A 15,114-nucleotide genomic window follows, 5' to 3' on the forward strand; every position below is an offset into this window, starting at 1 on the left:
ATGGTGCTCTTTTCCTTGTGATCTATAAACTGTAAGATGGCTTAGAGTCTCAGATTCCCCTGATTTCCATTTTACCTGTCTTCTGTTAGATCAGACCTAAGTTCAGAGTAGAGATTCCTTCATTACTTCCTCAACGTTCTTTATTTTCCTTTATTTAAAACGAAAGTATAGTAGAGTATATTCATTATGGGGAAAATGAGAAAATACAGAAACGTGGGAAAAATTCTTTAAGTGGAGCAAAAATCTACCACCAGGAAATAATGGCTTTTAACATTTTAGCCTTTTTTTTTAATAGATTTTTTTCCTGCTGTATTCATATATAGAATTACATACACATTTAAGAAAAAGTAGGATTTATGATATTTTCATTCTCATTACATTCAGTTATTAACTCTTCTAGTCTTGGTGATACTATGGGGCCATGCCTATCATCCTATGTAAAACTATAAATTCATTTAAAGTAATTACTCATGCGTGCGTGCGCTCTCTTTCTCTCTCTCTCTCTATACATATATATATAGCTCAATACCTAGGCTATTGTGTTCATGTGGTAAAGGCTGAGCGTAAAGCGATCTAGACTTTTACATGGAGTGGGTGTGTCCTCCTTGTCAGAGATCCCAGCTCAGCGATGCTTCTCTCCAGACTGGTTTGGCATCTGGTTACAGCAGGAGTGAGCAGAAGCCCCTGTCAGAGCTACAGGAATAGCTGCGGGGGCACGCCCATGCCCACCATATAGGGGCTCTGGTCTAGCTGGGGAGAGTCAGCAGTGCCTGGCAGAGAGGGCTCCATTAGGTGGCACCACTTAGTTACTGAAGCCCGTGTTTTTATAGTCTCGGTATCTTTACATTATTCTAGACTTTTTGATGGTTGGAAGACGGCCCAGTGGAGGCTGGACCAGCTGTCCTCACAGCCTGGATGGCTAAGTCGGAGAAAGAGAGGTCTTTGTAGGGTTGCTAACCTTGAGTAGGGTAGTGTAGGGAAAGGTCATCAACCTCTCATGGGGAAGCAACAGCAAATAGAGGCAAAAAGAAAATCTGAGGCCAGGGGACTTGGGTTCTTTTCAAGCACCCTGGGTATCACTCCATCTCTTTTCTTCCAACAGATCCACAGACCAGCATGGCTGCCACTGCCGCTGTCAGTCCCAGTGACTACCTGCAGCCTGCCGCCTCTACCACCCAGGCGAGTGGACAGTGGGCTCTGGGGGTTGGGGGCTGCATCAGCCTGGAAGGGCTTGCTGAAGCTGACATGAAACCACAACTGAAGCTTTGTGGTGGCTCGCTATAACTCCCCAAGGCTATGAGACCAGGGAGGGTTCAGTTTTTCACTTTTTCTGACCTAAGAAACCAAGGCAGCTCATCTAAGTTGCAACAATTGAGTCAGGGGGAAAAGCAGGATGCAACTCAAGGTCCTTCCACCTGACCCCACTGACCATACAAGGAAAACAGAGACTGTCCCTGCATCCCAGAGGCTCTTTTCTTGTAGCTTCGAAAGAGCAGCCCTCCTCCATCGAAAATGTCATGTCCCAAGCACTGGAGAACACTTTTCCAAAGGGTTTATTCCTCCTGTCCCCCTCCGTTTGTCTTTCCCTCCTTCCCTTCCTCGGTTCTTCCTCACTTGATGACTCAAGGATCCTTTATCGCTGGGGTGGGGTTGAGGCTAATAGAGCTCCCTCTACAAGCTGAGGGTGATTCCAGGTCCCCATTAGACACCATTAGGCCCAGGGAGTAAGAGGTCAGCTCATGTTGCTAGTTCACCCTGTCAAGGGTTGCTTCTGGGGAGTTCCTTCCTAAGAAGGACACTTCCCACCTTTTCTCCGTTAATTCCTCAGTGGAGAAACCACTGGGGATGGGGATACTGGGCCAACTGCGGGGGAAGGATGCTGGCACCCCACTTGTCAGGTGGGGAGGAGCCTGCCAGGAGGAGAGGATCCTAAAGGGTGGGGCAGCTGGGCAGCAGGCCTCATGTCTCACTCTTGGTCTCCTCCTCGTGTTTTGCAGGACTCCCAGCCATCTCCCTTAGCGCTGCTTGCCGCGACATGTAGCAAAATCGGCCCTCCAGCTGTTGAAGCTGCAGTGACACCTCCTGCTCCCCCCCAGCCCACTCCACGGAAACTCGTCCCTATCAAACCGGCCCCTCTCCCTCTCAGCCCTGGCAAGAATAGCTTTGGAATCTTGTCCTCCAAGGGAAACATACTTCAGATTCAGGGGTCACAGCTAAGCACGTCCTATCCTGGGGGGCAGCTGGTGTTCGCTATCCAGAACCCCACCGTGGTCAACAAAGGGACCCGATCGAACACCAGTATCCAGTACCAGGCGGTCCCTCAGATCCAGGCCAGCAGTCCTCAGACCATCCAGGTGCAGCCCAGTCTCACCAACCAGATCCAGATCATCCCTGGCACCAACCAAGCCATCATCACCCCGTCCCCATCCAGTCACAAGCCCGTCCCCATCAAGCCAGCCCCTGTCCAGAAGTCAAGTACGACCACCACTCCGGCACAGAGTGGGGCCAATGTGGTGAAGCTGACAGGCGGCGGTGGCAATGTGACCCTTACTCTGCCTGTCAACAACCTCGTGAACACCAGCGACCCCGGAGCCGCCACTCAGCTCCTCACAGAGAGCCCCCCTGCCCCACTGTCTAAGACTAACAAGAAAGCCAGGAAGAAGAGTCTTCCTGCCGCCCAGCCCCCTGTGGCCGTGGCCGAGCAGGTGGAGACGGTGCTGATCGAGACCACCGCAGACAACATCATCCAGGCAGGAAACAACCTGCTTATTGTTCAGAGCCCCGGCGGGGGCCAGCCAGCCGTAGTCCAGCAAGTCCAGGTGGTGCCCCCCAAGGCCGAGCAGCAGCAGGTGGTGCAGATTCCACAGCAGGCCCTGCGGGTGGTGCAGGCAGCATCGGCCACACTCCCCACCGTCCCCCAGAAGCCCTCCCAGAACTTCCAGATCCAGGCTGCTGAGCCGTCACCTACTCAGGTACTACACTCACCTTTCTGCAGTGCTTCCCTCTCCTTAGCTCTAAACGGCTGATGCTCCATTCCACTTGGCTTGCTTTCCTAGGTGATGCTGATGCATCTTCCCATCTGACCTCAGTGTTGGGAGTCAGGATCATTTGGGATGGGTAGTAAGGGCCCATTTCTGCCAGATCGAAGGGCCACATACTGCTTATCTTTAGAAATCAGGTACAACATGCATATATACCTATATTTTGAAAACCCCCTTTAGGGGAGTCTTTTGGTAGGGGAATGAGTAGGTGGCAGATATGTAAAGTTCAGGGACTTCCCCTGGCAATCCAGTGGTTAGGACCTTGTGCTTCCACTGCAGGGGGCACAGGTTTAATGCCTCGTAGGGGAACTAAGATCCCACATGCCGCAAGGTCAAAAAAAAATTTTGTTTTTTTTATTCTAGAAGTACATACTCAGAATGATAGTAAGAGTGAAAGAATTCTAGTCAGAACCATAGAATTTGATATAAAGTAAGAAAACTAATGAGAAAAATGCTAATCATTGTTAATGACAAAAGTTCAGAAGAGGCACCCCTCCCTAGCTTTACAGCAGGAACATTTAGGATAGATCCATCTGCAATGCTGACCTAAACAGGAACTTACTTTTGGCATTTATTAGGGGGCTGTAATATTCAAATTTATATGGCTCTGCAGGGCAGCGTTTATACTTTGTGTAAATTTAGTAAAAGCCAGAGATTAGGCCCATGTTGCAGATGGAGAACCTGAAACTCAGAGAAATTATTAAGTATCCAGATCTAATAGAGCACAAATAACTGGATTCAACACAAAGAGCCAGGATTCAACTCAGATTTCAGACCCACACTTTTTCCCCTTATTCCACCCTGGCTCACTGTGTGTTATGTGTGGCAGGGACTACACTCAAAATTGTATGAGGATTTTTTTTTTAATATAAAAAACCAGCTCCTGCCATGGAGGAATTTATAATCCAGCTGTCTGTAGAGAGAACCAGGGCATCAGAGTGAGTGACGACAGTAGGGAGTTGTGCAGGTGGAGAAGCACCCTGGGGAGGAAATCTGAGGCCTGCCCTCAAGCCTCCTCCCTTCTGGTATATTGCACACTGCCAAGCGGCTTTCTATGAATCAGTGTAATTTGTTACAGCACGTGTGAGCCTCCCTTATCAGACCTACCTTGATGGTGAAGAACTGAGGCAATACTGCTCGGGTGCTGCAGCCTCCAGGTGCCTCCCTCTCTTCCCTAAGGTCCCGGGTCTTGAGACTGATGGAGGCAGGGCTTAAAATCAGGTCCTGCTAAGGAAGTAAGAATACATGTGCAGAAAGATTTAGCGCAACAACGTTCTGTTTTAATGATGGTATATTTCCTGAGGTACTGTCTATTATCCAGCTAAAACCCAGCTATTAACTATGGATCTTCTCGGCTAATTCCAATCTTATCACTAAATAAATTCCTAAAAGTGGGTCAAAGGACATGCCTATTTTTAAAAATGTACTGTACTCTCTATGAGAGAGGTTCACAGTCCTCAGTCCTGAGGTCACACCTGGCCAATTTGTGTGGTTATTCAGCATAAGACAGAGACCTCAAGACCTGTGTAGCCTAAAATATGTATTATCTTCCCTTTAGAGAAAAAGTGTGTTGGACTCTGCTCTATATTGTGGGAAAGAAAATGTCCTAGTAACAGAAATTTCAGATGTGCAGAAAATAGCAATGATTTGCAAAAGGGGCAGGCACATACCAGAAAATTGAGGATGAGATGTGTACTTAATAAGAGATAACATGAGGTTTGTTTGCTTTTAACTGAGAAATATGGTCCTAAATAATCCAAGGATCAAGAATAACCCCAATCAAATAAAATAATAACTCCAATCAAAATCATAGCAGAATTTTTTTTTAACAAATCATTTCAGTATAACTTGCCATCTTGCCCCTGTTACCCCCGAATGTTTTATAGAAAGTGTGTAATTCTTATACGCAAGAAGGACATTCTATATAATAACAGCACAACCATCAAGCATAGAAAACTAGCAAGGATGCACACTAACTTTTAATTCAGAGATTCTATTCAGGTCTCACCACTTGCCCCAGTGATTCCTTTGTGCCAAAAGGATCTCCTAAAGGCTGTTTTCATTTGTTCGATGAGCATTCACAGTGCATCTTTTGTGAGATCATCATTTAGCTGCCTTCTAATTCTTCAGTTCAGAGATTTGGCATTATATTTTTCTATGCTAAGTAAACTGTTTTGTTTCAAATCAGCAGATAACATCTGTCAGCTTAGTACAGGGATGCCATCAGCCCTGTTTGTCAGGCATCAGCGGCGGGCAAATGTAGGTCTGGGCTAGTTGAAGAAGACTTGGGTGGACAAAGAGGTCCCCGTTTCTTCCTTGGGGCAGGGAGATGGCATTGCATTGAAAGGTGGCAGGTGCCAGGGCACTGACTTTTTCTCTCTGGCCCCTCCCAGGTCTACATCCGTACGCCTTCCGGTGAGGTACAGACGGTCCTTGTCCAGGACAGCCCTCCGGCAACAGCTGCGACTGCCTCCACCACCACTTGTAGTAGCCCTGCGTCCCGTGCTGCCCATCTGAGTGGGACCAGCAAAAAGCACTCAGCTGCAATTCTCCGGAAAGAGCGACCTCTGCCAAAGATCGCTCCTGCTGGGAGCATCATCAGCCTGAACGCAGCACAGCTGGCAGCGGCAGCCCAGGCCATGCAGACCATCAACATCAATGGTGTCCAGGTCCAGGGCGTGCCCGTCACCATCACCAACACTGGCGGTAAGGGAAGGCCCCTGGGCCGGGGCGTGGGCAGCGTGCCTGTGTGTCCCACACATAGGCCTGACATTTGCCTGGTCCCTTCCAGCTTAAAAGCACGTTCCCTTGGTCCTTACAGCAGCTTTGTGAGATAGCTTAAGACACATGTTGGCCCTTCCTGACAGCTAAAGACCTTGAATATGATGGAGAGCATAAGATACACTCAGGAAAACTCTCCAGCTAAAATATGCATACAAAATAGTTTGGTGCAGACCAAAGACATGTTCAAGTGAGGCTCTGGGTAAAGGAACTTGAAGGAAGGCTTCTTGGAGAAAGCCTTGACTTAAGGTTGATAGAAGAGAAGGGAGCCTTTGGCAGCAAGACTGGCTTGTATGGCACTCAGTTCGTTGGCAATATTTGGTAATATCTTCAGTATGAAAGCCATCTTGCAGATAATCAAACACTAGTTACCAAGCAAAAATGGTGCATTGCATTCTTTAGCTGGGTGAAGGGCACTTTTCAGAGTAGTGGAATCTGTCTGAATCTCCTCTCTTCATCCTTAAATGAATTTTGGGCACTTTACGCCTTTGGTTTAGCAGCTGGCAGGAGTCCACCTGCAGGCACTCCCCTGCTTTGATGGCTTTATGCAGGTCCCAGGGGACTTGATTTATTCCAGAGCACAGAGCAGTGTCTCTCCCTCTATGAACAATAATTCCTGGATGCTTTTCTGGGAGCACAGTTGGTGTCTCACAAGGACCTAAAGCTGGAGGAGATTCTGGGAAAGCGTTTCAAGATAAGACCCAGGTGGGCAGTGTCTGGAAGTGACTTTAGCCTGTGGAGCATAGTGGTTCTGGGCATTGACTCTGAAGTTGACGACCTGGGTTCAGATCCAAGTTCTACAAGTTCTGGCTGTGTGACTGTGAGCCTCAGTTTCTTCATCTGTAAAAGGGGGACTATAGTACCTATTTTGTGGGCTTATGAAGCTTAAATGCGTTAAATACATTTAAGATCTCTCAAATGGTATCTGGCACATAGCAGGCTGAAAGCTGTTAGCCACTTTGACTCTCGACCTCACCCTGTGCAGGAGGGAAGACAGGGGTCAGGCTCCCTCCTCTGCCCCTTTGGGCTTCCTCACCCTGAACTCTGCCCCCGTCTTCCCCACAGGACAGCAGCAGCTGACTGTGCAGAATGTTTCTGGGAACAACCTGACCATCAGTGGGCTGAGCCCCACCCAGATCCAGCTGCAGATGGAACAGGCCCTGGCTGGAGAGGCCCAGCCTGGGGAGAAGCGGCGCCGCATGGCCTGCACGTGTCCCAACTGCAAGGATGGGGACAAGAGGTAATTCGAGGCGACTGGCCAGGTGGCCAGCCCAGCGTGTGCCCTGTTCCCCAAGCCCTCCCTGGGACACAGAGAGGGGACGAGGCAGCGGTTCCTGCCACTGGCCTCCTCCCCTTCCTGTGCTCTCCAGCCTGACCCCACGTCGTCCTCTCTCCATCCTGTCGTGCCCCATCTCTACCTCCCGCTCTCTCTGCCTGTTCCTCTACCCCACCCTCAACCCAATTCCCAGGTCTGGAGAGCAGGGCAAGAAGAAGCACGTGTGCCACATCCCCGACTGCGGCAAGACTTTCCGTAAGACATCCCTGCTGCGGGCTCACGTGCGCCTGCACACTGGCGAGCGGCCCTTTGTCTGCAACTGGTTCTTCTGTGGCAAGAGGTTCACACGGAGCGACGAGCTCCAGCGGCATGCCCGCACCCACACAGGTCTGCTTCCCTCCCCTGCAGCGCCCTCCAACCCACCCCCGTGTCAGCTTCCCACCAGCGACATGGAGATTCCTGGCCTGGCCACGGTACTGCCACACTGAGCGCAGGGCACAGACTGTCTTTTTGGGTGCAGGACTACCCGGGAGGTTCTCACAAGCCTTTCCTTTTTTACAGTGTTTCCCACAGTGAGGTCACTTGGCACTACATGGCCCTGATGACTTCTGCCACAGCTGCATAGTTATTTAACAAGCATTGTGCCAAGCATGTTGTTGTTGTTCAGTCTCTAAGTCATGTCTGACTCTTTGCAACTCCATGGACTGCAGCACGCCAGGCTCCTCTGCCCTCCACTCTCTCCAGGAGTTTGCTTAGATTCATGTCCATTGAGTCGGTGATGCTATCTAACCATCCCATCCTCTGTTGCCCTCTTCTTTTGCCTTCTATCTTTTCCAACACTATCAGGGTCTTTTCCAGTGAGTTGGCACTTTGCATTAGGTGGCCAGAGTACTGGGAGTTTCAGCTTCAGCATCAGTCCTTCCAGTATTCAGGGTTGACTTCCTTTAGGACTGACTGATTTGATCTCCTTGTAGTCCATGGGACTCTTAAGAGTCTTCTCCAGCACCACGATTTGAAAGCATCAATTTTTCAGCACTCAGCCTTCTTTATAGTCCAACTCTCACATCTGTACATGACTACTGGAATAACGTTAGCTTTGACTAGATGGATGTTTATTGGCAAAGTGATGTCTGTGCTTTTTAATATGCTCTCTAGGTTTCTTTCCAAGGAGCAAGTGTCTTAATTTCATGGCTGCAGTCACCATTTGCAGTGACTTTAGAGCTCAAGAAAATAAAAACTGTCACTGCTTCCACTTTTTCCCCTTCTATTTGCCAAGAAGTGATGGGACTGGATGCCATGATCTTAGTTTTTCTTGAATGTTGAGTTTTAAGCCAGCTTTTTCACTCTCCTCTTTCACTCTCCTCTTTCACTCTCATCAAGAGGCTCTTTAGTTTCTCTTCACTTTCTGCCATTATAGTGGTATCATCTGCATATCTTACGTTGTTAGTCTTTCTCCTAGCAATCTTGATTCCAGCTTGTGATTCATCCAGCCCAGTATTTCATGTGATGTCCTCTGCATATAAGTTAAATAACTAGGGTGACAATATACAGCCTTGTACTCCTTTCCCAATTTTGAACCCAGTCAGTTGTTCCATGTCCAGTTCTAATTGTTGCTTCTTGACCTGCATACAGGTTTCTCAGGAGAGAGGTGAGATGGTCTGGTATTATCTTTTTAAGAATTTTCCAGTTTGTTTTGATCCACACAGTCAAAGGAGTAATAGTCAATGAAGCAGAAGTAGATTTTTTTTTTTTAATTTCCTTGCTTTCTCTATGATCCAGCAAAGATTGGCAGTTTGATCTCTGATTCCTCTGCCTTTTCTAAACTCAGCTTGTACATCTAGAAGTTCTTAGTTCACATATTGCTGAAGCCTAGCTTGAAGGATTTTGAGCATAACCTTGCTAGCATGTGAAATAAGCCCAAGTGTACATAGTTTGAACATTCTTTGGCATTGCCCTTCTTTGGGATTGGAATGAAAACTGACCTTTTCCAGTCCTGTGGCCACTGCCTATTTTCCAAATTTACTGACATATTGACTGCAGCACTTTAAGAGCATTATCTTCTAAGATTTTAAATAACTCCTCAGGGAGGAGGAGTTATCTTGTCTGCTTCTGTTAGATCCTGTTTCTGTCCTTTATCATGCCCATCCTTGAATGAAATGTTCCCTTGATATCTCTAATTTTCTTAAAGAGATCTCTAGTCTTTTCTGTTCTTTTGTTTTCCTCTATTTCTTTGCATTGTTCATTTAAGAAGGCCTTCTTATTTCTCCTTGCTATTCTCTGCAACTCTGCATTAAGTTGGGTTTATCTTTCCCTTTCTCCCTTGCCTTTTGCTTCTCTTCTTTGCTCAGCTATTTGTAAAGCCTCCTCAGACAACCATTTTGCCTTCTTACATTTCTTTTTCTTGGGGATGGTTTTGGTCACCACCTCCTGTACAGTGTTACAAACGTTAGTCCTTTAAGCACTGTGTCTACCAGATCTAATCCCTTGAATCTATTCATCACCTCTGCTGTATAATCACAAGGGATTTGATTTAGGTCATACTTGAATGGCCTAGTGGTTTTCCCTACTTTCTTCAATTTAAGCCTGAATTTTGCAATAAGGAGCTCATGATCTGAGTCACAGGCAGCTCCAGGTCTTGTTTTTACTGACTGTATAGAGCTTTTCTGTGTTTGTCTACAGAGAATATATAATCAATCTGATTTTGGTGTTGACCATCTGGTGATGTCCATGTATAGAGTTGTCTCTTGGGTTGTTGGAAAAGGGTATTTTCCTATGACCAGTGTGTTCTGTTGACAAAACTCTGTTAGCCTTTGCCCTGCTTAATTTTGTACTCAAAGGCCAAACTTGCCTGTAGTCTGGGTCTGTCTTGACTTCCTACTTTTATATTCCACCCCTATACTGAAAAGGAGATCTTTTTATGGTGTTATTTCTAGAAGGTGTTGTAGGTCTTTATAGAACTGGTCAACTTGAGCTTCTTCAGCATCAGTGGTTGGGGCATAGACTTGGATTACTGTGATGTTGAATGGTTTACCTTGGAAACAAACCGAGATCATTCTATTGTTTTTGAGGTTGCACCCAAGTACTGCATTTCAGGCTCTTTTGTAGATTATTGAGGGCTACTCTATTTCTTCTAAGGAATTGGTCATCTGAATTAAATTCGCCCATTCCCATCCATTTTAGTTCACTGATTCCTAAGATGTCGATGTTCAGTCTTGCAATCTCATAGACATTTTACTCATTAACAATTTAATTTCCATACGACTCTATGGGAACAGTACTATGATTATGCACATTTTCTGAGGCATGGAGAAGGGGCAGGGTCCCATAGCCAGTGACTGGCAAAGCTGGTTCAACCCAGGCCCTCTGGCTCCCAACTTCCCTATTGTTATTTAACAAATGATTTTCCTTAAATCATTTCACTGTTTTTACTCTTTTATGTCCAGTGAAGGATTACTTTTCACATCACAGGCTTGAGACCACAGCTAAGTGTTTTAATGTACCGGCAAATAAATACAAAACTATAAAGTAGAAAAATGTTCATCCATCTACCACGTAAGATTGTCCTGGCTGCCTCCAGTGGTCCACAGCACATGCTTTGAGAACTGCTGTTCTGGCAGATGCTCCCAGTGAGCAGACACGTGGCCTGGGCCTGGGACATGAGGCCAGTGTGGAGGGGCAGGTCTCACCCACCCTCTGCAGCCTCAGAGTAAATACTCAGAACAGTAGCTAACCCAGCCCGGGTGGGTGGGTGTGATTCGGGCTGTTAGTGCTCAGGCTGGCAGGTCAGAGGGGAGAGGGCTTTTCCTCTGAGGGGGAGGACTTTGAGCCAGGGTTAGGCAGAGGGATACAGATCTGTGAGTGACAGGCATCTCCTCTTCCCAGGGGACAAACGCTTCGAGTGTGCCCAGTGTCAGAAGCGCTTCATGAGGAGTGACCACCTCACCAAGCATTACAAGACCCACCTGGTCACGAAGAACTTGTAAGGCCAACTGAGGCAGGAGGCCCCACATTTGCAGACCTGCCTGTGTCCTGCCTGGGCCCCCGGCAGAAAGGAGGCCCATGCTGTCATGGGCCCACCTCGACCCCCGTTCCTGTTGTGCGACTGTCCCCACAGGAAGGGACTCTGCTGCCCCCATATGCACCTCCTTCTGAAGCCCCTTGGCTCCGCCCTGGCCCTCCCCTCTCACCACAAGCTCCTGGCCTGCCCAAACCATGGACACTGGCCATGCCCAATGAGACGTTCTAAACCAGGACGAGTGGGAACCCTTATTTCCAAAGGAAAAACATGAATTTCACTCCGTCGAGGAGCAAAGTGAGCCCCCTCCCCCCAACACTGCCGGAGTCGCATCGTGCCATGCCCCTCTCCCTCTCCTGCACCTCCCTGGCCCCCTTGGCCACTGCGGATGCCTGGACGCCTGGGGCCCTGCACCCAGGGCTCCACTGGCAGCCAGTCCGCCTCCACTCCATATGCCCCACCCCATCCCGATTCTCCTCCAGCACATTCCAACTTTCTATTTAAAAAGTAAAGCTACCCACCCACTCCCTGATTCCCCTCTTTTTCTATGGAGAACGTTGCCTTATACTCTACTTCCGATGATGAACACTGTGTATTGTGTGTGCTTTAAAGAAGTTTATTTAATTGCTCCCTTCTTCCTGTCCTTTGTACTCACCTCCCCCATGCCTGCTTTTAGTTTAGGGTTTTTGGGGGGCAATGATGAGCATATGAATTTTTTTCTCACTTTAGCAATTCTCTTTTCTAAATGACACAGCATTTCAACTCAAATCTGGATTCAGATAAAACACCTTCCCATCCTGAACCTCATCCCTCTCCCCATCATCTCACCCACCCTGTCCAGCCCAAGCCCTACTTGTGTACAGTGTATATTGTATAATAGACAATTGTGTCTACTACATGTTTAAAAACATATTGCTTGTTATTTTTGAGGCTTTTAAATTAAAACAAAAATCCAACTTTATTTTTAGTTGTAACTGCTTGAGGTATGTTTTATGAATTAAGTGACAGATTTGTTATCCTTTATTAACGATGTACTTTGTTGGTCAGCGCTGGGCTGACGAAAATTTTTTCTTGCTAATAAATTTAGTTGCCTGAGGCAAAATCTGCAGCTTGGCAATGCAGCTTCCTTTGTCTTTTCCCTTGTAGCAGGGAATCCTGAGAAGGGAGCCCTGGTCTCTTCAGAGCAATCCACACTGGGACCAGCGTGGGGCCTTGCCCTGCTGACCTTGGCAAATCCAGGCCACAGCCCAGAAGGGGCCTCAGCCACACGGACCTGGCATTGGCACGAGCCCCCAGAGCACCTCGTGGGACTCCAAAGGCCTGGGCTTGGTGCAGGAGTTTCTGCTTTGTTTTGCCTGGTTTTGCCCAGATCAAAGCAGGCAGACTCTGTCCACAGACTCAAGTCAACAGCAATGCCTTCCTTACCAGCAAGTGAATTCCTCTACTCAACTCTCCAACCCCTGGAGGAGGGCTTTGGCCTCCAAGCCCGATAATAAGAAGCTTGGGAGAGAAACCCAAAGGGACCTCACCTCAGTCACTTGCAGAAGGCTAAAGAATCTGGAGAAAACAATTCCCCAAGACCCCTTCCCAGGGTGGAGGGCCAGGTCAGAACCTAGCTCAAGAGAGAACCCTGGCCACAGATTCTGTTTTTCTTCTATCCCCTCACCCCAGCACCCCAGGGAGGGCAGCAGGCTAATTTTGGTTTCAGCAAGTGCTGCAGATCTGAATTTTTGGAGGGATGGGGATGGGGCAAGGCTATGAGGAGATCAGGGTTCGTGATGGTAGGCAGGCTGAGATTGGAGACAGTTCAGTACCTGTGTTTAAACCTAGGAAGGGCCTAAAGAGCATCTGGGCTGAAGGAAGAGGCAAGTTGTTCTCAAGCATATAGAGAACAGTATGTGCTTTTCTTATATCAACAATTCCTCTTAACCAGCCTCAGAAGGATCCAGCCATGGTGGCTGTTCTGTGCAGGAGTGGCAGGGCTGGCTTGGAGCTCTCCATCCCCTTACTCGGTTTCCTCTGTCACCAGCAGCCTGCATTTTTGTAAACAAACGTCTTTAGAGCCTGTCCACCCTCACATCAGCTGAAGAAATAAAAAGATGGATCATAGGTTTGTCTGCCTTGATCACTTCCTTATTAAGATAGGGAGGCCTGTCCAACAAGCATACTTAAGCCCTTTGAGTGATACCAGACCCACCACTGACTTCCCCAACATGAAGCCTCTTACCTAGCCCAGCAGCTCCACATCTCATCGCTGCACTGGCAGGAGGCAGAAGACATGAGGTATATTCATCCACTCTCAAGCGTGGAATGTGTGACTAGAAAACTGCCTTACTGTGTTCTAGATTGGGACTGGTGGAGAGAAGGGGAATGTTAACAACTGATCTCTTTCTGCCACATGTTCCCCACCGGCTTTGCTCTCAGGCACAAAGAACTGTCCCTTCCTGGGAACTGTGGTTTATGCTTCAAGGGCGGAAGCTGACCTGACTCCTCGGCATCCTTTGGAAATGAAGTGCCAGCCCCTAATGGGCAGAACAGCATGCTGTCACTCAGGGTTTCCCTTCTCCAGTGAGACACATACCTGATCATCTCTGCCTCCTATGGGATGCCTGAGTTAGAAGGGGAGCAGGAATATGTATTCTGCTTGGCATGGCTAATGGCCTGAGGAAAGAACAGAGAGACCCAATGGCTAATTAGCCCTCATCTACTTCAATCTGTCTCTTACTGAGACTTAAGAGTTGCAGAGGTGAGGACTGTTAGAGTGATGCAGCCCAAGCTCACTCCAGGCCAGAGGCCTCCCCAGAACACCTGATTGGCCCTGGTTGAAAATGCCAACTCTAGCAGGCCACCCCCAGCAGCTTGAGAGTGGGGGTCGCACAGTTTGAGTTCCCTGCCCAGGGTCCTGTGCTCCAAGGCCACCTCTCTTGTCTGTTCAGTGATGCTCAACGCTGTGGCTCACCCATCCGATACTAGGATTATGAGGCTGAAATAAAAAGGGCCTGGGGAAGACGCTCCTCTCCTGAAGGCACATCGGGCACTATTTTTGCTTAACTAAACCAGCAAGTAGACCTCAGGAGTCCTTCAAACTACTCAGCACATCTTAACAATCACCCTTTGAGGCCCTGCACATGAGTTAAATGACGGGAGCCACCTGCAGCAGCTCAGGTCACTGGATCTGGCTCGTGGCTGAGGTCTAGATGGTGGTGGATTCAGGGAATCTAACTTGGGGGTCAGAGACCTGTGACCTGACCAAGGTCTCTGGGGCTGGAATGAAGCTACTCAAGGAACTGCAATAATCTCAGGACAGGTGACAGTTGGGTTTCCTAGTGAAGGGGCCCTCAGGGAGTAGAAGAGCAGGAAGTGATTCTGGGAGGATGGAATGAAGAACAGGGGTGTGGATGAAAAGAAAGCAAAGACTGGAGGGAGAAGCAGAGAATCAGGGCTTGGAGAGGAGCAACAGATATCTGCTCATCGGGATCGTGTGACAAGAGGAAATAAGAAATGACCACAGGTCAGGTCAAGACGATCGACCAGGAGTCCTCAAATGAAACTAAGGAGCCACCAGGTCACATCCTTCAGGCCTGCTGAGACCCCATCAGGCCTCCTCCCGCTCCTGTGGCTCACTCAGTGCCGGGGCTAAGATAGATGCCCCAGAGCTCACTCAGCCTTGGAAACCTCAACATCCCTCCAGTCCTACCAGGTGCCCAAAACCCCAAGCTCCACTCACCAGGTTCAGAGAAGCTTTAAAAAAGCAGATTATACATAAATACTACACATTAGCACTTCCTGGCTGGGATTGTGAGAAGGAACCAGGGATATTAAGGAGTCCTTCCCATGAAGGAGCTTCTCATGGGGTACACATATGAAAACAAAGGGACATATTTGGGGAGCAATCCATGAGCACGTGCAAAGGATCACATGAGGAGTTAACTCCATAACCGCAAGCGGGACACTTGGGTAAGGGTCGGCCTCCTTGCACCCCGCTCTGGGTCCCCTGGTAA

The 15,114-nt window shown here is 48.3% G+C and overlaps 1 protein-coding gene across 9 annotated transcripts in view; it reads left to right on the forward strand.

Moving 5' to 3' along the window:
- The window catches only part of SP2 (Sp2 transcription factor), a 38,437-nt gene extending 26,222 nt beyond the window's left edge, over window positions 1–12,215 (forward strand). For 6 of the 9 annotated variants that reach the window (XM_081582374.1, XM_081582376.1, XM_081582378.1 and 3 more), the window contains 6 exons: window positions 1,103–1,179; window positions 1,998–2,972; window positions 5,435–5,747; window positions 6,888–7,062; window positions 7,292–7,485; window positions 10,981–12,215. In XM_081582374.1, coding sequence (XP_081438500.1) covers window positions 1,103–1,179; window positions 1,998–2,972; window positions 5,435–5,747; window positions 6,888–7,062; window positions 7,292–7,485; window positions 10,981–11,081 — 1,835 coding nt within the window. In that variant the 3' untranslated portion in view covers window positions 11,082–12,215. Of the gene's footprint in view, window positions 1–1,102; window positions 1,184–1,997; window positions 2,973–5,434; window positions 5,748–6,887; window positions 7,063–7,291; window positions 7,486–10,980 lie in introns of all 9 variants that reach the window. The other 3 variants (XM_081582370.1, XM_081582372.1, XM_081582373.1) reach the window with 1 other exon arrangement.
- Window positions 12,216–15,114: the final 2,899 nt, after the last annotated feature.

Source organism: Giraffa tippelskirchi, chromosome 3, assembly GCF_054371585.1.
Source record: "Giraffa tippelskirchi isolate mGirTip1 chromosome 3, T2T-mGirTip1v1.2.pri, whole genome shotgun sequence".
Taxonomy (NCBI): Eukaryota; Metazoa; Chordata; class Mammalia; order Artiodactyla; family Giraffidae; genus Giraffa; species Giraffa tippelskirchi.